Source organism: Ranitomeya variabilis, chromosome 5 (assembly GCF_051348905.1).
Source record: "Ranitomeya variabilis isolate aRanVar5 chromosome 5, aRanVar5.hap1, whole genome shotgun sequence".
Classification (NCBI taxonomy): domain Eukaryota; kingdom Metazoa; phylum Chordata; class Amphibia; order Anura; family Dendrobatidae; genus Ranitomeya; species Ranitomeya variabilis.
In genome coordinates, this window is record NC_135236.1 from 643,231,040 (window position 1) to 643,253,539 (window position 22,500).

Consider the following 22,500-nt stretch of genomic DNA (forward strand, 5'->3'; position numbering starts at 1 on the left):
TATGCAGTGGGCATATCTCTAAGGTTCTTATAGACTCACAGAAAGCAGAGATGAAAAGCTATACAGCATTTTGATATAATTATCCATTTAATTGCGCACATTTTCTCAACATCTGCAATTGGCCTCATTCAGGGTTTATATTCAGATGAAAACTTGTCCTTAAAGATTAACAGACATTTAGATTTTTATTAAAGGGAACCTTACACTGATCTATGCTGCCCAGGCACTGGCTGTATGATCTGTATGATGTCAGACAGGTACGAATGACATATCAGTGGGAGACCGGCCACTCAAGGGGGAGACACCTGCCACTCGAGGGGAGACACCTGCCACTCGAGGGGACAGACAACTGCCACTCGAGGGGACAGACAACTGCCACTCCAGGGGGGAGGCCTGCCACTCCAGGGGGGAGACCTGCCACTCCAGGGGGGAGACCTGCCACTCCAGGGGGGAGACCTGCCACTCATACATATTCTCCTAGTAAGTATTAAGTACTTTTTGCATATATATTTTGAGATGCATATTTGTCTTTGGGGCTAATTCCCTGTTATGGGTGCAGTTTTCTAAATTGTTTTTAAGTCTTTTTATTGTTCTTTTTTGTAAACTTTAATAAAAATATTGCTATTTATACGGTTGTCCCTGACTGTTGGCATGTTGGTTTTATTACTTGTCTTGGGTTTGAGATTAGCTTTTCCATATTTTGGAAAATGGGCATTTTGCTTTTGCCCTCTTCATTCTGTGAGCTGTAGATTTTTTTTTACCTCTTTTGATCACTATAAATAGAATGTATTATTAGCTAAAAACCAGAAGTCTGGAGTAAAAAAAAAAAAAGTTTCAAACAATGGCACACAATGAATTGCAGCCTCTGTTTCACACAGGGAATCTATGAACAGGTTTTTGCTGAGTAATCCTCTTGGATGATGGAGAAGAGAGCCCGATTCCAGTGTTGTGTCACTTACTAGGCTGCTTGGTGCAGTTCTGAAACAATCCCTGTTTTCTGTGCTGTAGATGTAGCGGTGCTATGAATGCTGAGCTGTGTATAACTCCACCAACACCACTGATTGACAACTTGATGACAACGTACAGTGTACACAGGAAGCTGCCAATTAGTGGTGCGGCCTCGTGGTTACACAGAATAGCCCGACTGACTTGCATTCGCCACCTAGTCCACCAGCGATAATCTCCTGGTAATAAAACAGATTGTACTGAAGCTACAGCAAGATGCTGAGCAGTGACACATTCCTGGAATCAGGCTCTTTGACTCCACATTATGCTGCTCTCAGATTAAATAGCAAAAACATGCTGATAGATTCCCTTTAAAGGAAATCTGTCACCAGGTTTTTCCTACCTCATCTGAGAGCAACTGAAGGAGGCACAGAGAAAGAAGTATCACTTAGATTACTGGGTGCAGCCATTCTCACACAATCAGAGCTTTTAGATTAAGAAATACAGCAGAGCTGAGGAAGCTAACTCCGCCCACACCAGGCTCTGTATGTACATTGTCCATAGACAGTGAGCTGCCTATCACAGGAGGGGGCGTGTCTGACCAGGGAGCACATGACCAGCTAGTCACAGCAATGATAATCTTCTGGTGCTAAAACAATCATTGCAAGCAAACAAAATCACACAGCTTGATAAGAGGCATTGTTGAAATCTGTGATTTAACCTCTACATCATGCTGTCTTCAGCTTACATAGTAAAAACCTGCTGCCACATTCACTTTAATAAATCCCCCAAACATGATTTATTGAACCAGCCGATCACCTGTGATTAGGGCGTTACTGAGCGGCCAACTCTGTGTACGGCAGTGCTTACGGGAGCGTGTGCAAATATCGGATCAATGCCACCACTGCGCGATGAGCCTCTATGAGATTAATAATATGATTATTAGTTTAGGATCTTATGTGTGACAGCTGACTTCCAATATTCGAGTGATAAAACGTAATTTATCCCTCATACAAATTATTCAGGCTCCTTCCAGGAATTTCTCGGTGTTTACTTACGGGTTATCGTGCCCACGCACACACATAATGAGCTTATTCTACCAACAGATAGCAGCTGTTACAACGTAGGGAAAAAGCGGCAGCGCCACAATATTTAGGCCCAGGCGGGTGAGTGACATTTCTGTTTGCATGTATTTTACTGTGTAATGGATAATGTGGACATATAAATGTGGCCTTTAGAAGCCAGTGGGACTGGTACCCAATAGCCCAGAAAATAGATACTGAAGCGTAGAAGCTTGGCTTTGTTTAGGTAGGCTCGGCTGTGACCAGGTAGCACTCATTGCTTCCATGAGACGGTTGGGGAATTTGCAGGGTGGATCATATATAGTGGCAAGCGAATTAGGCAATATTTCACAGGATGACCAACACCATTATATAGATTAGTATACACTATGATCGCAAACAGCACAGTGACTACTTTTCATCCTGTAAACAGGCAGACTGACTGATTACCAGTTTGTAGATACACAATTTACTAATAATTATAAGACACACCTTAATGTCATATGTCCCTATGGTCAAATTATCACCAATTGTTTCTAGGAATATCATCATTGTTGTGCAAGCCATTTTCATTACTTGCTGTTTAATTTTTGTCAGTGGCAATGACGATATGGTAACTGTAATATATGCAGGGGTTATTCATGGTTTTTATTGGTTACAATGGTGTAATGGCAATCGAGCACCTTTCCATTCATATTTCACGTTATGAAGGCGCTGTCCACTTTTTCGTGTTTGCTTCCATTTTGTGCTAAAATGAATTTTTGTGATCTAATTTCATTATAAACTTTGCAGTGTTTGGCTTTTACAGGCTCATGGTCTTCCAGCACACTCAACTTTGATGTGGTCTGTGTACGTAAATCAGCCAAGAACTCAGAAAAGGACAGATGGCATTACATTGTGGCAGGACATCAAGATGGCCTACTAATTAAAAAAGGGTCTGGAGACCCCAATGTAAGTAGGATATTCGAGCTGCTCTGGGCCGGCAGCCATAAACGTCAGACGTGGCCACCTGACCAGGCTAAAGCAAATCTATAGACAGAACTACCAGTCCCCATGTCATTTGCAATGAAAAACAATCAGACCATACTGTCTGTGTCTTCATCATTTACAAATTAGGCAGTACTATCAGCATTTACAGAATTTACTGCCCTTTCCTGATGTAGGTGTCTAACAGTAGAGTCAGGTAGAAATGAATATCTGCATGATTTTGTGGGTAAATAGTATACAGGGAGAGGCAGGTAAACAGTACTATCTGTGCCTGTAACATTTTCATGGAGGGACAGGGAAGCAGCACTATACCAGTTAGGGGAATGGAAAGTAAGGTAGTGCTATCCTACCATATATAATGTACAGGAAGGCAGCGTTATCTCTGCCTACATCTTTTACAAAAGAGACAGGAACCCAGTGCTACCTGTGCCTACATCATTTTCAAGAAAGGACAGGGAAGAAATACTGCCTGTGCCTATATCATTTACAGGAAGGGAAAGCGATCGCACTTTCTGAACCTAATGTGCAGGCAGGGCCGGCATTAGGGGCAGGCAAACAAGGCAAATGCCTAGGGTCCCCACCCACAATGGGAGCCCCCCTGCGTCAGCAGCCCCTTTATGAAGTGCATGGAGGGTGCACAACATTACTTACAGTAAATAATTTTGTACACCCTCTGTAGTCCCGGAGCGCGTTTCTCTCCCTTTCCCCCAACACTGTGCAGGGAAGCAATGTTATCTATTCCCAAAAGAATGATCCATTAACGATAATAATCACATCATAATAATGCAAAGTCGTCAATACAATTTCCAATTCACATAGAAGGATGGATAACAGATGTATTTGTTAAACCAAGCAAAATCTGAGCTAACACATTGCGATATCCTCATGCCCTGTGCCACATGACAGACTCTCCTCTGCTGCATCTGCAGATTTGGTCCATGAAGCCATGATAAAAATCTGAATTATACACAAAGATTTGAAACTGATAATATTAATCAGCTCAGCGCTCTCATGGGAACAAGGGGAAAGGTCTCAGAGGGCAGCACCCGCCATTGTGTCAGTCATTAGGTACCGCTATACAGAGTCACAGGGGGGTGGGAGGGGAATCAACGCATTTCAGTTCACATTTTCTGTGGATTTAAATTTTTATTTCACTTTTCCACCTGTTTTTATGTTTTCTAAAAATAATATAAAAGTTCCGACTGCTGCAAATGAGACAACACCTCCTCCTCCCGGCAGGGTGCTGAGAATTGTATGTGCTACAGGTTTGTGAATGAAGAAGTAGTTGTCTTACTGTGTCAGTAATGTGACCTAGATTACAGTTATGGCTGCTGTGCTACCTCCCAGCCACCATGGCCTTTCCTTACATGGCTGCAGATTTCTGATGGTGCGAAATGCATTGGCACTTGAAAAAGCATTGTCCACATGAGAAAATATTTTAATTATCCACTCGCCGCTCCCTTGCCTTGGTTTTAATTAGGTTTGGCAACAGGCTGGTTATTTACGGGTCAGGAAAAACAACAACGTAATCTTTGGCCTAACGCAGCTGATGAATTCCATGCTAATACACTGGTTCAAAAAAATGGAGTCTCACTGTGGAAACTTCACTAGTATTAAAGGCATTGCTCACTTGTTAACAGCAAAAACGCCCTAAACGGCCACTCCATATGCCTCCATTGCTTACCCCACTTCACTGCTCCTGGAGTGATTTTGTAATGAGTGATCTTGTCCATAGCGCCATTTACCTCAGTGACCACCTACGTGACTGCCTGCTTCTCAGTGCTGGTGCGGACTGTGGCTGAAAGTGTCGAGCACATGTGTGGAGATTCTGGTATCTGTGTCCACAGGCAGATACGGGAGTACGTAACTGACGAGGTCATGTGGGCAAATCACGAGTGCCACCATACTGAGAGCCAAGGATGGCATCACTGCTGGAGGCCGCCATTTACAAAGCTCATCCAGGGGCAGCAGGAAACCCTGAAATGCAGTGTCGGGGTAATTAATGAGGGCACAGAAATTGTCAGAATGTAGATGAATATTGCAATGGATTACAAACCAATCTCTTCAGTTTGTCTCCTCCTTCCCTCTCACAGCGCACAGTCTCAGAGAAACTGCAACTGCACCCTCCTCCTTCAGCTCTAACACTTCCTCATATCACTATAGACTGGTGTTTTACTGCCTTAGAAGATCTCTTTCCCAAATTAAGAGGTATACCTCTATTAATATATACTACTAACTCATGCTGACAGTAGGTAAACGTGTTCTGCGCATGTGTGGACATTAGAGATTCTGTATCTGCAGGGAGATACAAGAGCAGGCGGCTATTGCGGTATGTAAACCACATGACGGCCGCCATCTTGAAAGCTTTGGATGAGGTCACTGGTGCCATTCTTCGCTTTCAAAGTAGATCCACGGGCAGTGGGTGACCATGAAATATAGTGGAAGGGGTAATGAATGGGGGTATATAGAGGGGGTATATGGAGCTGAAGGTGTCGGAAAGTAGATGATAATAGTGAAAACATAAGTTGGTCATTTATAGTACATCCACACAGGAGCAAGTTTTCCATAGAAGCAAAATCTGCACCAAACCCTGTAGATTAGGCTTGTGCACCATTTTGGGTGCACTGTGCCTATTTTCTTCTCTGCTCTTCTTGGCATACTGGTAACCAATCAACGTCTTAAGTTCGGTTCTTCCTCCCCTCTCACAGCATGCAATCTCAGGGAAAGCAGGAACAAACAACAACCTCCTTGCAGATGTTCTCCTTGATGGCTTTTGAACCCAAGACCCCAATGCTGTAAAGCAACAACTGCACCGAGAACTTTACAGATTAAAGGGGAAACAATAGTAATACCCACTGAGCCACCAGGCTGCTCCAGCTACCTCTATTCACATGTACCATTACTGAATATAAGTAAAATAGCTTCTTACCCAACAGTGGGACATCTTGGTGTCCGCTTATTACCTGAGGACCATTTATGGAAAAAAAGGAAATGTCCAAAAGTACATAGCTTTTCTGTATGGAAACCATAAAACTCAATCAAGAAAAGGAAAAGCAAAAAAAAAAAGCTAATAATGCGGCACAGTCATTACAGGACTATCTGTGCAATAACAGATTGCTATTAAATGAAGGTAATTGGGGTCAAAACACTTCACCTACCTGGGATACATTCCTGCCTCAACCCCTTTCTCTAATGATTTGTTTATGGCCTTTTCTTTCCTCGGTAGAATTACAAATCCATGATCCATTTTCCAATCTCCAGTGCCTTAACTTTTACAGCATCCCTGAAGATTAAGTTTTAGGGAGCCAGACATTACAGCGCGAGCACCTTCCCGGCAAGGTGATGGATTATAGCATAAAAAGGTGTCTTGCTAACATTTTAATTAGCTCTGCTGGGAGATCGGGATGGCTCACTGCTGATATTTTATGCAGCTGAAACTTTTTTTTCGAAAACAGAAAATTACCTTTCACGCTCTCGATCACCAGGAAAAAAGAAAAAAAAAATGGATGGCATTTCCTATTTAGCCATGGCGATTAGGTCCCCTTATACTAAATAATTTGCATCAATTATACAAATGTGGGTAAACGAGTAGGAACGGATTATCGCGCCTGGGACTATTCGCATTGTGCACGGCTATACTCTGCAGGTACATTACAGAAGGATGCCTGAAAGGGACGCTATTCTCCAGCAGGAGGACATATTGCAGCTAGTGAGGTCTTAAATGTTACCCGTCACCCACACTCGCTGACACCTGCGGGGAAATCAGGATTTAGATTTTGTCAGGAGGCCAACAAATAAGATGCTTCTATGGAGAGCGCTGCTGACTTTTCATTTCTCTCCAAGAGCCATTTGTTAATCCTGACTTTCCAGCTGTCGTACAGAGGTTAAAACTTTAATTTCAAGGGGCAATCGGAGCAAAATGTATACACAGGATTTACCCCGAGTGTTGCTATAAAGCAATCATCCTATTATCCTATAAGTCCTAATAGGGTTTATGGACGACATTTAGGGATCCTTTCCCCCTAGCAGCGCTCTTGTGCACTAAGAGCCACCATATATTACTTGGTTGCCCATTTACTCGAATGGTGGTCCATAAGCCCATATGTCACTTGTAGAGGCAACTATCACATGAGTGGTTCTCTATGCAGGGTTCATACAACACAGAAAATTAGTTCCTCGGCACAAGTAAACTAAGGCCCTCCCGATACTCGCCATTTTTATCCAGTTGTCCTGAACTTACAACAACAAGAAGAAGGCATCACATATTGATGAGCACACCCAAATTATCAACAAATATACCAAAGATTATTGGGTAACATGGACAACATTTAAAAACATTTAAAACAAAAAAAAACTACTCTCAGGCACATCTCCCCATAGATGATACAATAGAGAAATTAGCATTCAAATATCCATAATAAAAAAGATCCAAGTGTGATGACGGCAAAACCCTAAAAAGGAGAGGTAACAAAAACATTCAGGGTTTGGCAGAAATGCTGTAGATGTAATAGCATGGGGTCAGGAGTCGTCAAGTAAGATCGGGTGTCATAGTAGTCATGTTTTATATTACTTGTATACATATATTTTATGTACCACCCCCCAGTTATAAAGTGCCATTCACAGGTGTACATTGAGAATCATGACTGGTTGTCCTTTTTCACAGGAGGGCACTACTGATATTATTTAGGAAGTACAGTATTACTCCATGGCCATTGATGGATGCAATACTTGATTTACATAGCATCTGTTGTTAACCCGCTCTCCATGTCTCCTGTAATAAGGGTGAGGAGTCATCACTTACATCCAGAGTCTTTTCATTAACGATCTTGTCTGTTATATGTATTTAATGTGATTGCCTACTTTTTTATATAATAGAATTTAATAAGATTGAAAAAGTTTATTAATCATTGTTGGCTCCATGTTCCTAATGTTTTATATAGCTTATAGTGTTGGGCTGATCCCAAAAATATTCAGTGGTGCCCAGAGTATTTTTTCTTTTAGGAGGATCACAACAGGACATCGCAAAAAGACCAAAAAAAAATAAAAAAAAAATCAGACCACAGACTTCACAGGGATGTAGCCTTAGTGAAAGGGATTCTATAGTTGGGCTCATATAATGAAACCGATCTTCACACTGTTTGAACCGTCCTACCCTTCACATTTACCAAACGTTACTATAAAACTCTTCCCGCTCTCGTCTGGATATGATCCTAGAAGTCTGAAGGCGATATGGTAATTTATCCAGGACAGGGAGTATGACCTACTTCCACATTTTCAGTAACTCCACGCCTAAAGGCCCGGGGGAATCAAGTGTATATGCACAAGATATAGGAGGTCCCAATTTTTCCTTCGGAATCGCCATGGGACCTCATTAACTTATCAGAAAAACGTCTGACGTTACATTAATTAAATCCATCTTGACCAGATTAGTACAAAAAATCCTAAAAAGCCACTCAAATTTAAAGTAGAAATGGACAGCTAAAAAAACAAAACAAAAAAAATCTGCTGTTATCCATCAGGATGTTGTACCCTTATGTTGCTGATTTTTTTTTTAAAGATGTTTTAAAAAATATATATGGAGATGTAAACCATCACTTTACTGGACCTATTATCAGGAGTCCACAAAAAAGACGCAAAAAGATGCTCCCAAGCTTGAAATTATGGATAACATGAAACAAAAGCTTGTAATCAAGCTCATAAACAATGGAGTCCAGATATATTTTATTCAGAGTCTTTGAAGTAGAAGTATCCGGCTTTATAATGTGTAAATCCCAGCGCTGCGGCAGAACTGTAGCTGAACCCATTTCTTGTTAGACAAATGGAAGTGACAATCCAGAACTGCGATGGGATCAGCGGTGCGAGCTCCTCCGGGGGTCCACAGCAAAAACTTCACACATCCAATTCACACATGTACAAACGACACTCAGGAAAGCTACAAATCCCACCCGGAAAGCTAATCCGTGTCCGCTTACGCCAGCCAAAAAACTATGCACAGAGGAGCAAAAGGTGGATTGTGGGAGTCTTGCTTTAGAGACGAGTGTCAGTATTGGGCTTTCTGGTGATCTGGAAATGGCAAAGGCCAAGTACTGTAATAATAGAAATACACAAAACCCCTGAAAACTACAATGTAGTAACCTCATATGACCAGGAGGACGAGCTGTCGGTAGCAGTGGCCTTATTAAACCTTGGCTAAACTATGTAAGAATCACTCAAGACTGATGTTTCGCACGCTTCATCAAGTGCCTGCTTCACTAAAAAGGAGCAAGCCTACTGATGAATTAGAAAACATTTTTATTTTTTAACAATAACCGTTGCTTCAAATGTTATTTCACAAACCAATAGCACACATGACATTAAGCTAACCTTGTAATATATCTTAAGGCCCCGTCTCACATAGCGAGATCGCTAGCGAGATCGCTGCTGAGTCACAAGTTTTGTGACGCAACAGCGACCTCCATAGCGATCTCGCTATGTGTGACACGTACCAGCGATCAGGCCCCTGCTGCGAGATCGCTGGTCGTGTCGGAATGGCCTGGACCTTTTTTTGGTCGTTGAGGCCCCGCTGACATTGCTGAATCGGTGTGTGTGACACCGATCCAGCGATGTCTTCACTGGTAACCAGGGTAAACATCGGGTTACTAAGCGCAGGGCCGCGCTTAGTAACCCGATGTTTACCCTGGTTACCAGCGTAAATGTAAAAACAAACAAACAGTACATACTCGCCTTCTGATGTCCGTCAGGTCCCTTGCCGTCTGCTTCCTGCTCTCACTGACTGCCGGCCGTACAGTGAGAAGTGAGAGCACAGCAGTGACGTCACCGCTGCGCTCTGCTCTCGCTGTACGGCCGGATCTCAGTCAGAGCAGGAAGCAGACGGCAAGGGACCTGGACACCGAAAGGCGAGTATGTACTGTTTGTTTTTTTTGGTAACCAGGGTAAACATCGGGTTACTAAGCGCGGCCCTGCGCTTAGTAACCCGATGTTTACCCTGGTTACCCGGGTGCTGCAGGGGGACTTCGGCATCGTTGAAGACAGTTTCAACGATGCTGAAGTCGTTCCCCTGATCGTTGGTCGCTGGAGAGAGCTGTCTGTGTGACAGCTCCCCAGCGACCACACAACGACTTACCAACGATCACGGCCAGGCAGTATCGCTGGTCGTGATCGTTGGTAAATCGCTTAGTGAGACGGGGCCTTTAGAGACATCTGCCTAATTTCCCCCCTGGACTGATCTTTCACTCAATTCATGGGTAACAATTGTAAAATTTGTATTCAGGGATGACACTTTTTCCCAATTACTGAGAGAGGAGATCACAGCTGGTGCTTTAAAACTCTACGGGAGAGGAATAGGGACATGTTACTGCAAGTCCTCCCGAATTCACAGCTGCAGTCCTCCATAGAACTTTATGAGCTCCAACAGTCATCTTCTATCTCAGTAATGGCAAACTCTTGTTTTCACTGAAGAAACATTTTCCCTATGAATTTAGAATATTGAGAATGTAAGATCAGTCCTGGTGGAGACAGAAGTGGATTTCTCTCATAAGATATATTACACAGTTCTTATTTTCAGGTGTTCCACTGATTTATGAAAAAACAAAAATAAAAAATGATGGCTAATCTTTAAAATCAATTCTGATTTAGTGGATTAAATTCCCAGATTTCTGTAACAATTGATGCCACTTTCTGGTAAACTTTCCTTGTTCACGCCACTCATGCGAAGGAACATTCACTTTTTTTGAAAATTTGTAGGGTCTGTATGGAAATTCTAAAAGGTGCAAATATTTTCTAGAGCTGCAACGCCTCTATTTCGGTGCCTAATTGCTTGGATACTCTTGCACACCAATCCCACAGAGGTGAGTATTTTTGTTATTCCCCCACCCCACCTGGTCAGCTGCTGCAGTCTCAGTACCTGGTGGCACCAGAGGCTCTAGTGAAGACCCGGTAGACCCCTAGTTACGCCCCTCCAGGGCAGGCCCGACCTGTGGCACAGTGGGTCCACATCCACCGGCATTACATTCACCCTTCCCTACAGTAAGGAGGGAAATAGGAGAGCGGTACAGGCCAGACAGGTGCTGGTGGTGGGGGACTCAATTATTAGGGGAACAGATAGGGCAATCTGTCACAAAGACAGGGATCGTCGGACGGTGTGCTGCCTACCTGGCGCTCGAGTCCGACACATCGCTGATCAGGTGGACAGATTACTGGGAGGGGCTGGTGAGGACCCAGTGGTCATGGTGCACATTCGCACAAATGACAAAGTTAGAGGTAGGTGGAAGGTCCTTAAAGATGATTTCAGGGAATTAGGCTGCAAGCTGAAAGCAAGGACCTCCAACGTGGTATTTTCCGAAATACTGCCTGTACCACGTGCCACGCCAGAGAGGCAACGGGAGATTAGGGAGGTTAATAAGTGGCTCAAGAATTGGTGTAGGAAGGAGGGGTTTGGGTTCCTGCAGAACTGGGCCAACTTCTCAGTTGGCTACAGGCTCTACGCTAGGGACGGGCTGCACCTCAATGGGGAAGGTGCAGCTGTGCTGGGGGAGAAAATGGATAGGAGGTTGGAAGAGTGTTTAAACTAGGGATTGGGGGGGAGGGTATTCATTTTATAGGAGGGGAAGATAGTGCAGATAGAGACCTGGGCACAAATAAGGAAGTTGGGGGTGGCGGTGGCATGGGGGGTGGGGTTAGAACAGTTAGTAATTTAAGAAAGAATAGAGGTACAGAGAGGAACATCAAGTGCATGTATACTAATGCCAGAAGCCTCGCCAACAAAATGGACGAATTAGAACTAATGTTGTTGGAACATAATTATGACATGGTGGGGATATCTGAGACGTGGCTGGATGAGAGCCATGACTGGGCTGTTAACTTGCAGGGCTATAGCCTTTTCAGAAATGACCGAACGGATAAGCGAGGGGGAGGTGTGTGTCTGTATGTAAAATCGTCCTTAAAACCCATCCGGCGTGATAATATAGGTGAATCTAATGAAAATGTAGAGTCCCTGTGGGTGGAGATAAGGGGAGGGGGAAAAAATAATAAATTACTGATAGGGGTTTGTTATAAATCTCCAAAAATAATAGAAGCAATGGAGAATATCCTCATAAAGCAAATAGATGAAGCTGCGACTCAAGGAGAAGTCATTATTATGGGGGACTTCAACTACCCTGAAATAGATTGGGGAACAGAAACCTGCAGTTCCAGCAAAGGTAATCGGTTTTTGACAACTATGAGAGACAATTACCTTTCACAACTGGTTCAGGACCCAACAAGGAGGGGGGCACTGCTAGACCTAATATTAACCAACAGGCCAGACAGCATATCAAATATAAGGGTTGGGGGTCACTTGGGAATAGTGATCACAAAATAATAAGTTTTCATGTAACCTTTAATAAGATGTGTAGCAGAGGGGTGACAAGTAGGGTTGAGCGAAACGGATCGTTCATTTTCATAAGTCGCCGACTTTTGGCAAAGTCGGCGTCTCATGAAACCCGACCCGATCCCTGTGTGGGGTCGGCCATGCGGTACGCGATCTTGGCGCCAAAGTCGCGTTTCGTATGACGCCTTCCCCGCCATTTTTTCAGCCAATCAAGGAGTGTGGGCAGCGTGATGGCATAGGTTCCGGTCTGGTTTCTGCGGCGTCATAGAGCCATATTACCGTTTGGGCTGCAGTGATTTCCGCAGTCAAACACAACATTTGCACGGAGGAGAGAGAGAGAGAGAGAGAGAGAGAGAAAGAGAACCCGACTTTACAGTAGAATCGGCCGATTTCACGCGATCCGACTTTCGAGAGGGTCGGGTTTCACAAAACCCAACTCGATCCTAAAAAAGCAAAAGTCGCTCAACCCTAGTGACAAGGACTCTAAACTTCAGGAGGGCAAATTTCCAACGGATGAGAGATGATCTTGGTGCAATTAACTGGGACGATATCCTGAGACATAAGAATACACAAAGAAAATGGGAGACGTTTATTAGCATCCTGGATAGGACCTGTGCACAGTATATACCGTATGGGAATAAACATACTAGAAATAGGAGGAAACCAATATGGCTAAATAGAGCTGTAAGGGGCGCAATAAGGGACAAAAAGAAAGCATTTAGAGAATTAAAGGAAGTAGGTAGTGATGAGGCACTAAATAAATACAGAAAATTAAATAAATTCTGTAAAAAGCAAATCAAGGCAGCAAAGATTGAGACAGAGAGACTCCTTGCCAGAGAGAGTAAAAATAATCCCAAAATATTCTTTAACTACATAAATAGTAAGAAACTAAAAAATGACAGTGTTGGCCCCCTTAAAAATAGTCTGGGGGAAATGTGGAGGAGGATGAGGAAAAAGCCAATATGCTAAATGACTTTTTTCATCAGTATTTACACAAGAAAATCCCATGGCAGACAATATGATCAGTGATAACAAAAATTCCCCATTAAGTGTCACCTGCTTAACCCAGCAGGAAGTACGGCGGCGTCTAAAAATCACAAAAATTGACAAATCTCCGGGCCCGGATGGGATACACCCCTGAGTACTGCAGGAATTAAGTACAGTCATTGATAGACCATTATTTTTAATCTTTAAAGAGTCCATAATAACAGGGTCTGTACCACAGGACTGGCGTATAGCAAATGTGGTGCCAATATTCAAAAAGGGGACAAAAACTGAACTCGGTAATTATAGGCCAGTAAGTTTAACCTCTACTGTGGGTAAAATCCTGGAGGGCATTCTAAGGGATGCTATACTGGAGTATCTGAGGAGGAATAACCTCATGACCCAGTATCAGCACAGGTTTACTAGGGACCGTTCATGTCAGACTAATTTGATCAGCTTCTATGAAGAGGTAAGTTCCGGACTGGACCAAGGGAACCCAGTAGATGTAGTGTATATGGACTTTTCAAAAGCTTTTGATACAGTGCCACACAAAAGGTTGATACATAAAATGAGAATAATGGGGATAGGAGAAAATATGTGTAAGTGGGTTGAGAGCTGGATCAGGGATAGGAAACAAAGGGTGGTTATTAATGGAGCACACTTGGACTGGGTCGCGGTTAGTAGTGGGGTACCACAGGGGTCAGTATTGGGCCCTCTTCTTTTTAACATATTTATTAATGACCTTGTAGGGGGCATTCAGAGTAGAATTTCAATATTTGCAGATGACACTAAACTCTGCAGGGTTATCAATACAGGGGAGGACAATTTTATATTACAGGATGATTTATGTAAACTAGAAGCTTGGGCTGATAAATGGCAAATGAGCTTTAATGGGGATAAATGTAAGGTCATGCACTTGGGTAGAAGTAATAAAATGTATAACTATGTGCTTAATTCTAAAACTCTGGGCAAAACCGTCAATGAAAAAGACCTGGGTGTATGGGTGGATGACAAACTCATATTTAGCGGCCAGTGTCAGGCAGCTGCTACAAAGGCAAATAAAATAATGGGATATATTAAAAGAGGCATAGATGCTCATGAGGAGAACATAATTCTACCTCTATACAAGTCACTAGTTCGACCACACTTAGAATACTGTGCACAGTTCTGGTGTCCGGTGTATAAGAAAGACATAGCTGAACTGGAGCGGGTGCAGAGAAGAGCGACCAAGGTTATTAGAGGACTGGGGGGTCTGCAATACGAAGATAGGTTATTACACTTGGAGCTGTTTAGTTTGGAAAAACGAAGACTAAGGGGTGATCTTATTTTAATGTATAAATATATGAGGGGACAGTACAAAGACCTTTCTGATGATCTTTTTAATCATAGACCTGAGACAGGGACAAGGGGGCATCCTCTACGTCTGGAGGAAAGAAGGTTTAAGCATAATAACAGACGCGGATTCTTTACTGTAAGAGCAGTGAGAATATGGAACTCTCTGCCGTATGATGTTGTAATGAGGGATTCATTACTTAAATTTAAGAGGGGACTGGATACCTTTCTGGAAAAGTATAATGTTACAGGGTATATACACTAGATTCCTTGATAGGGCGTTGATCCAGGGAACTAGTCTGATTGCCGTATGTGGGGTCGGGAAGGAATTTTTTTTCTCCAATGTGGAGCTTACTCTTTGCCACATGGGTTTTCTTTGCCTTCCCCTGGATCAACATGTTAGGGCATGTTAGGTTAGGCTATGGGTTGGACTAGATGGACTTAAAGTCTTCCTTCAACCTTAATAACTATGTAACACTGCACTTCTTTGTTCCTTAGATAAGGTCTTCGTTGTCAGTATATTAAGTTAGTCTTGGCCTACTTATCCAAGTGGGCATGGTCCTCAAGTTGTGCAACACACTCACTTGGCAAAAGAAAAATGCATGAAAGGAAGAGGGGGCCATAACTCAGGAATGGAGAGGCACAGAAACAAAGGAAAATCAACGTGAGATTCTGAAGAACAACGGCATTTACACAAGGTAGAAATTATATATATTGTAAAGTACTGATTTTGGCAATTAATTAAGTTGGTAAGTACATTAATCCATAACCAGGAAAGCCATCTAAAAGTTTGGGAAAGTAAGGGCATGCCGTATAGAGGCAAATAAAAAGGTGGGATCCCGCTCAGGCGATACTTGTCCTTGCTCCTATATTTCCATGCATTCACACGGTATGAATGAGTCTATTTGTCAATTATTTTGCATTACCAATGTAAATCTATTAATGTATGAAGAAGAATTCCAGGTAATTTAGATGGTAAATGCGTATTTCAGTGTGTGCCCCATAATAAGGGGCCGATGCTTTCCAGATAGCAGGCACAGTCAATGAGCGCCCGGCAGACTCTACACAACGACCTCGCTGATTCATATAGGGCACAGACAGCGATGTGACAAGCGCACAATTGACTGCATTCTCTGTATTTGACCTGCATTAGATTCCTCTAGCACCTGCTGTAAATATGGAGCCAGGGTTTCGGCTGCCTGAAGTGGAGCGAGAAGGTAATACTTTCCATTTTAATAGAGATGCTGTGCAGTGTCAGGCGGACGCCAAATAATGGATCTTATCTGAAAAATTCCATTTAGTGTTCAGCACGTATTTAAAGAAGTGAACAGAGTTGTATACAGAAGAATTGAGCCACATGGAGCTAAAATACCTCCGGTGGGCCAAGCTGACATGGCGGGGGTAAGAATATTTTTTATTGTAGCATCTTACAATATCACAATAATAAGGCTGGAAAATAGGAATAGGGGTGTATCCACTTGAAAGGAGGGACCCTGTTTCGCCGGCCACACAAACAAGGCTATAACTGCAGTGGCAAGGTGGTCAACCGCGTGCTCTGCCTCACCGCTCAAAGTCTACGAGTGACCGAAATGGACATGAACCAAGTGGGGTCCCAGTAGAAAGGAGAGACAAGGTTTTGCTGGCCCCATATCCATGGCTATAAAGTATTTGGAACAGAAAGGCGGTCAACCATGTGCCCTGCCTCGTGTTCAAACAAACAGACCTAAATTCCAGCAATCAGACTCCCGCCAATCTGCCATTTACCGCCTATTCAGTAGATAGGTGCTTGTGGCTGAAGCCCAAAGGGGCTTTCAGGGATTAAAAAAATCAGAAATGGAATAAGATAATGAAAGACCAAATACCTGCTAAGTCTTCTGTGTGGGCACATGGCGACATTGGCGCGCCCTAAAGGTCGTTATTTAGTGGAAGTGCCATCTTCTACACCAAATCACTGCAGCCAATCACTGGATTCAGGTAGAAATGAAGGCCGTGATTGGCTTCGATGACGTCCTGTATACAACGGGTGATTGCTGCAGCCAAAACGTGATAGGGGGAACACCAGAGCTGAAATAGTAGGGGCTTAAGAGGGGATTACTTGGTCTATTATTTAGGGTATGTGCACACGTTCAGGATTTTTCGCGTTTTTTCATGATCAAAACGGATAAAAAACGCATATATATGCATCCTATCATTTAGAATGCATTCCGCAATTTTTGTGCCCATGATGCGTTTTCTGCGAAAAAAACACATTGCGGTAAAACAAAAAGCAGCATGTTCATTAACTTTGTGGATTTTTCACATTTTTCCCGCTATTTAATGCATTGGGAAAGCTCTGGAAAAAAAACAAGAAAAAATGCACAAAAAACACGCAAAAAAGCATAAAAAACGCGAAAAAAACGCATTCGGAATTCTGGCAAAAATGTCTGGTTTTTGTCAGGAAATTTCCGCAAGAAATCCTGAACGTGTGCACATACCCTTAACACAGCGTGTCCTCCTGCTACGGATTGTGTAGTGTCAAAAACAAAGCTCTTAAATTTTGCAAAAACACTGACACAAAGTGAAGATCTTTTCCCCGCTTCCTTCCGAGATGTGTGTGGAGCCTGACACTTGGTGATATTCTTGAAAGTCAGCAAAGACTTCTGTAACAGCCTCACAGGCCCACAAAAACCCGCTACTATTCAGCAGTACCATGGACAGGAACAACCCACAGTGACAAATGCTTTGGGGACGTCAATGACAGACCCTGAATGCAGCACAATCGTTGTCCCAAAAAGGAGCTGTGTAACTCCAAAACAGCCATTATAAACAGAATATCATCCTGCTGGAGACGGACTGGGACGTCAGCCTGGGAAACGCTCCATCCACAATGGTCGGAAGCACGCTCTACAGCAGTAATGCAGGCAACAGGTCAGCATGCTCTGTAAGCGAGACATTCACCCCTTCCCTCAACGCAAGGAAAAGACGCAGGAGATGAGGAATATGAAAACCTCACAGATATTTACATTATCAGAGGTGTAAACAAAGCCAGAATGGAGAAACCCAATAGGAAGGAGGCGCAAGAATGGACAAGAATCCATAGGACGGGGCATGGTGTCCTAAATGTACAGAAGAGGTGCGTGTACAGGTCTAGAATTAATGACCTGGCTCCCGTTACTACATGCACCGCAGAGATCAAATGTAACGTAATTAACCTTCTCGTATCTCATGGCTCCCAATTCTTGGTCTCCAAAATGGTCTTTGGCCTAAATGAAGAATTCAGACACCTGCAGTCATTACTTGGTTTGTGTAGACCAGGACACAGATGAAAAAGTCACATCACATAATATTTCTTGCCATACTTTTTTTTATTAGAGCGGGTGCACCATAATAATGCTGACATTCACAGACAAGGGTAGCATTCCCACCAAGAACATAGTGTCTGAAGAAGGCCTTATACATTCTAGGGGCTTTCCAGGTTCTCACAGCTCCTTCAAACACTCAATTTGAGAAGGTGCAAAATTTAAACTGCTAAATACGGCTTATTCTAAGGATAGGCAATACATATTCTTAATGTACACTACTCCTTCAAATTTATGACAATTAACCTGCCAAATATCAGGCTAAAAGAAACACATTTAATGTGCATAAAAATGTTCCAACATTCCTGGCAGAAGATACCAAGGAAAGAAGGGTCAGACATGTGGAATTTCAACATGCACAATCTTTTTGATAGGCCACGCTCAAGATGTCTCACACCAGTTTACTCACCCCTTACCAATGAGAACTGCCATCTAAATCTATCTGAATTGTATAGCTAGCGTAAGGGGGCCCCAACCACATGTACCACATAGTATTACACAAACAACATTTTGGACTGAATTTGAATGAGACGAGTAGCTGAGTGTTTGGTAGGGGTGGAGAGTTTCAGAAACAATATTACCTGTCATGGGTTTAAAGCAAAAGAGAGGAACTAAAAGATCGCAGAGTCTGATTTCTCCTACTCCTGCGCTGGTTAGAAGCACTTCACCTTCATATTAAACAGTGTAAATTTCTTTTAACAGTGCAAGGATTAATCTCAGTTGAGAGCTCCTGGAAGCTTTCCTGCATTAAGGCTCTGAACTGTTCACTGTTAGTCACTCCCATCTCCTATATAAACTGGGCCCTGGCTAGCACTCATTGTCAGAGTAGCTTATGCTGCATGGCTGGTGGTTGTTATTGGAGAAGGCGTTTGGTGGATTTACCTGTGACTATTGCTAGGTTTTGAGTCTGTGATAATTCCCTTTCTTCTCCTACTTTGGTTTAACCCCATACTCCACTCCCCAGTATTTACCTTTGTTGTCTGTGTGAGTATATTTGCATGTTTGGCATTTTTCGTTATCCCTGTTCGTATTACCTTGTTAGTCTGGTTGGTGTACTACGGTATACTACTTCTCCTCTCTTCCCTGGGTGGGGGAAGGGTACAGACGTAGGACATAATCTGGGGAACAGGGTGAGTTAGGGCGCCCCTAGCATTAGGGACAGGGAAGGATCCCCAAGTCCCAGGACACCCAACAACAGAGACGTGACATTACCATTTTGGAAGGATAAACTATTTGCATAGATTTAGAAGTTACGAAGGAATCACCACCCAGTGCTATGCCATGGGTACGCCCTCTAGGACCCCAGATTAAGTACAACAGTCTAGGAGCACTGCCAAGACTGCTCTTTTCATTAACTTTGCTCTATTCAGATTGCATAACTACAACATGGTTCCTGGCAACTCATGATATATTCCCATCTCTGCGGCATGAGTTGACAACACTCAGAACAGAAGCCATACGACATAGACTGGTATGGAGATTTAAGGCCTCCTTCCAGCAATGGTTAATGTGTCGGACACATCCCAGGAGGAGGAGGCGGCGGCAGACATCCAGGAGAGAATGTTCCCAGATGACAGCCGGTCCTATGACTAATCTGTGGTCATGTTTATACCACATACTGTACCAGGGGAATAAAAGCCTCATTGTTGTGCAGACTCTGCTGCTAAACCCCATTAGTAGCTGTAAAGTGGAGGACAACAAACTGATCTTGACGCTTCGCACGATTCGCTTTTAAACAACGTTGTTGGAAGAGAATTGATGGATCTTATAAGAAATCCATGAAGACAAAGATGTGATGAGAGAGAATTGTCTGAATGTCTAATACCCATTTAATGTAGAGCAGTCAGTACCGAATACTACAATGTACACAGGGCTATAGAATACATAATTAACCTGAGCATCATCCTACATTACACACGTATTTATGCCATACCTCCCACCCAACGTGAATCCATCAAATCATCCCCAGACATAGGAGCTCTCCCGTGCTACGTCCTCATTTCACCTGTATCTGTGTCCTTGAGATAAATGCACAGTTGTACATAATGATGGAGCAGGGAGCCGACCACTACCTGCTCCACCATTCAGTTAGTACCGATATTTAACTTCAGTTACATCGGCAGCATCACTGTCTGGTCAGCTTTAGCTATTTTGTTGAGCAGAAGCTCCGATTTCTGAATCACCTGTCAGATGACAGTCTCTTTCCCCTAATGAGCAAAAGGAGGCTCTGCATTTGCCCATACAGAGGAGACCGAGGAGGCTCTTCACCGGTATGTGCGACAACATGACTGCAAGGTCACGTCTGACGTTTCCTCCCAGATGATGAGGAGGATGTAACATGTCGCATCTGCAGAGTGTAGGAACAGTCACCAGAAGAAGACTGGGCTGGGAAGTGGCTCTTGCAGCCTCAGGTCCTAGAATGGAGGAGGAGGCTCAATATTTAGACATTCTGTGATGTTGGAAGTGTCTCCTATCTAATGTAGATGGGAAAGTATAGAAGCATTCTGTGTGACGGGGTGTCATACTGCGTATGGAGGGCACTGGAAACTGGATGGGATCATATTATGTGGGGGATTGTGCGGGCATGATACTGTGTGTGGGGGGCACAGGTAGGGCATCATACTGTGTGTGTGAACATGATACTTGGTACAGGAGTGACTTAGGAAGACATCATGGTGTATGTGGGGGGCACTATGGCGACATACTCCATGTGGGAGGCTCTGAGGGTGCATATTCTATAGAGGCATAATAATGTAAAGGGGCACTTTGGGAGCATCGTGCTGTGTGGAGGGAATTGAACTGTGTGGGGGGCATTAACGTGTGTGTGGGAGAGGACTGTGGATGCATCAATAATGTGTGTTGGGAGGCATTGTCCAGCGTGGAAAGACATGGTGGGTGGATGGGGGTATAATCTGGGGGAATCAAGTGTGAGGAGGAAAATCTTATGACCTCATACTGTGCTGGTGACTCATTAAACACATTCAAAATGGTCCCAGGTTATTAGCCACCAGCAACCAATCTTCCTAGATCAATAACAAGCCTTCATATTCTGTCTGAGCCAGTAGAGAGATTGTTCTTCAGGTTCGGACGTAATCGTAAGACTGCAGTCGATCAAGGCCATTGATTGGCTGCAGTGGTTACATGTCCTCGATTCTTCTTCTTCGCTTCTCACCACCAGTGATGATTGACAGTGGAGAGCAGAGGAGACATACGCAGCAGACTCTTGATTTCCAGGGGAGAAGAGGATTACAAGTGCACCCATACGCCCACCAATGCACAGATACTCCCACCAATGCACAGATACTCCCACCAATGCACAGATACTCCCCCCCAATGCACAGATACTCCCCCCCAATGCACAGATACTCCCACCAATGCACAGATACTCCCACCAATGCACAGATACTCCCCCCCAATGCACAGATACTCCCCCCAATGCACAGATACTCCCACCAATGCACAGATACTCCCACCAATGCACAGATACTCCCCCCCAATGCACAGATACTCCCCCCAATGCACAGATACTCCCACCAATGCACAGATACTCCCACCAATGCAGATACTCCCACCAATGCACAGATACTCCCACCAATGCACAGATACTCCCACCAATGCACAGATACTCCCACCAATGCACAGATACTCCCACCAATGCAGATACTCCCACCAATGCACAGATTCTCCCACCAATGCACAGATACTCCCCCATTGCACAGATACTCCCACCAATGCACAGATACTCCCACCAATGCACAGATACTCCCCCATTGCACAGATACTCCCCCATTGCACAGATACTCCCCCATTGCACAGATACTCCCACCAATGCACAGATACTCCCACCAATGCACAGATACTCCCACCAATGCACAGATACTCCCCCATTGCACAGATACTCCCCCATTGCACAGATACTCCGCACAATGCACAGATACACCCCCCAATGCACAGATACTCCCCCCCAATGCACAGATACTCCCCCCAATGCACAGATACTCCCCCCAATGCACAGATACTCCCCCAATGCACAGATACTCCCACCAATGCACAGATACTCCCCCCAATGCACAGATACTCCCCCAATGCACAGATACTCCCACCAATGCACAGATACTCCCACCAATGCAGATACTCCCACCAATGCACAGATACTCCCCCAATGCACAGATACTCCCACCAATGCACAGATACTCCACCAATGCACAGATACTCCCACCAATGCACAGATACTCCCACCAATGCACAGATACTCCCACCAATGCACAGATACTCCCCCATTGCACAGATACTCCCCCATTGCACAGATACTCCGCACAATGCACAGATACACCCCCCAATGCACAGATACTCCCCCCCAATGCACAGATACTCCCCCCAATGCACAGATACTCCCCCCAATGCACAGATACTCCCCCAATGCACAGATACTCCCCCCAATGCACAGATACTCCCCCCAATGCACAGATACTCCCCCAATGCACAG

The 22,500-nt window shown here is 43.9% G+C and overlaps 1 protein-coding gene across 2 annotated transcripts in view; it reads right to left on the reverse strand.

Moving 5' to 3' along the window:
- Positions 1-22,500, reverse strand: part of MGAT4B (alpha-1,3-mannosyl-glycoprotein 4-beta-N-acetylglucosaminyltransferase B) — a 381,341-nt gene that overhangs the window by 230,054 nt on the left and 128,787 nt on the right. Inside the window, exon 1 of one of the 2 annotated variants that reach the window (XM_077266298.1) lies at positions 19,948-20,019. The exons of the other annotated variant lie outside the window; for it this stretch is intronic. Within the exon in view, the coding sequence (XP_077122413.1) occupies positions 19,948-19,987 (40 nt within the window). The 5' untranslated portion in view covers positions 19,988-20,019. Of the gene's footprint in view, positions 1-19,947; positions 20,020-22,500 lie in introns of those variants that run through there. 2 annotated transcript variants of the gene reach the window in all.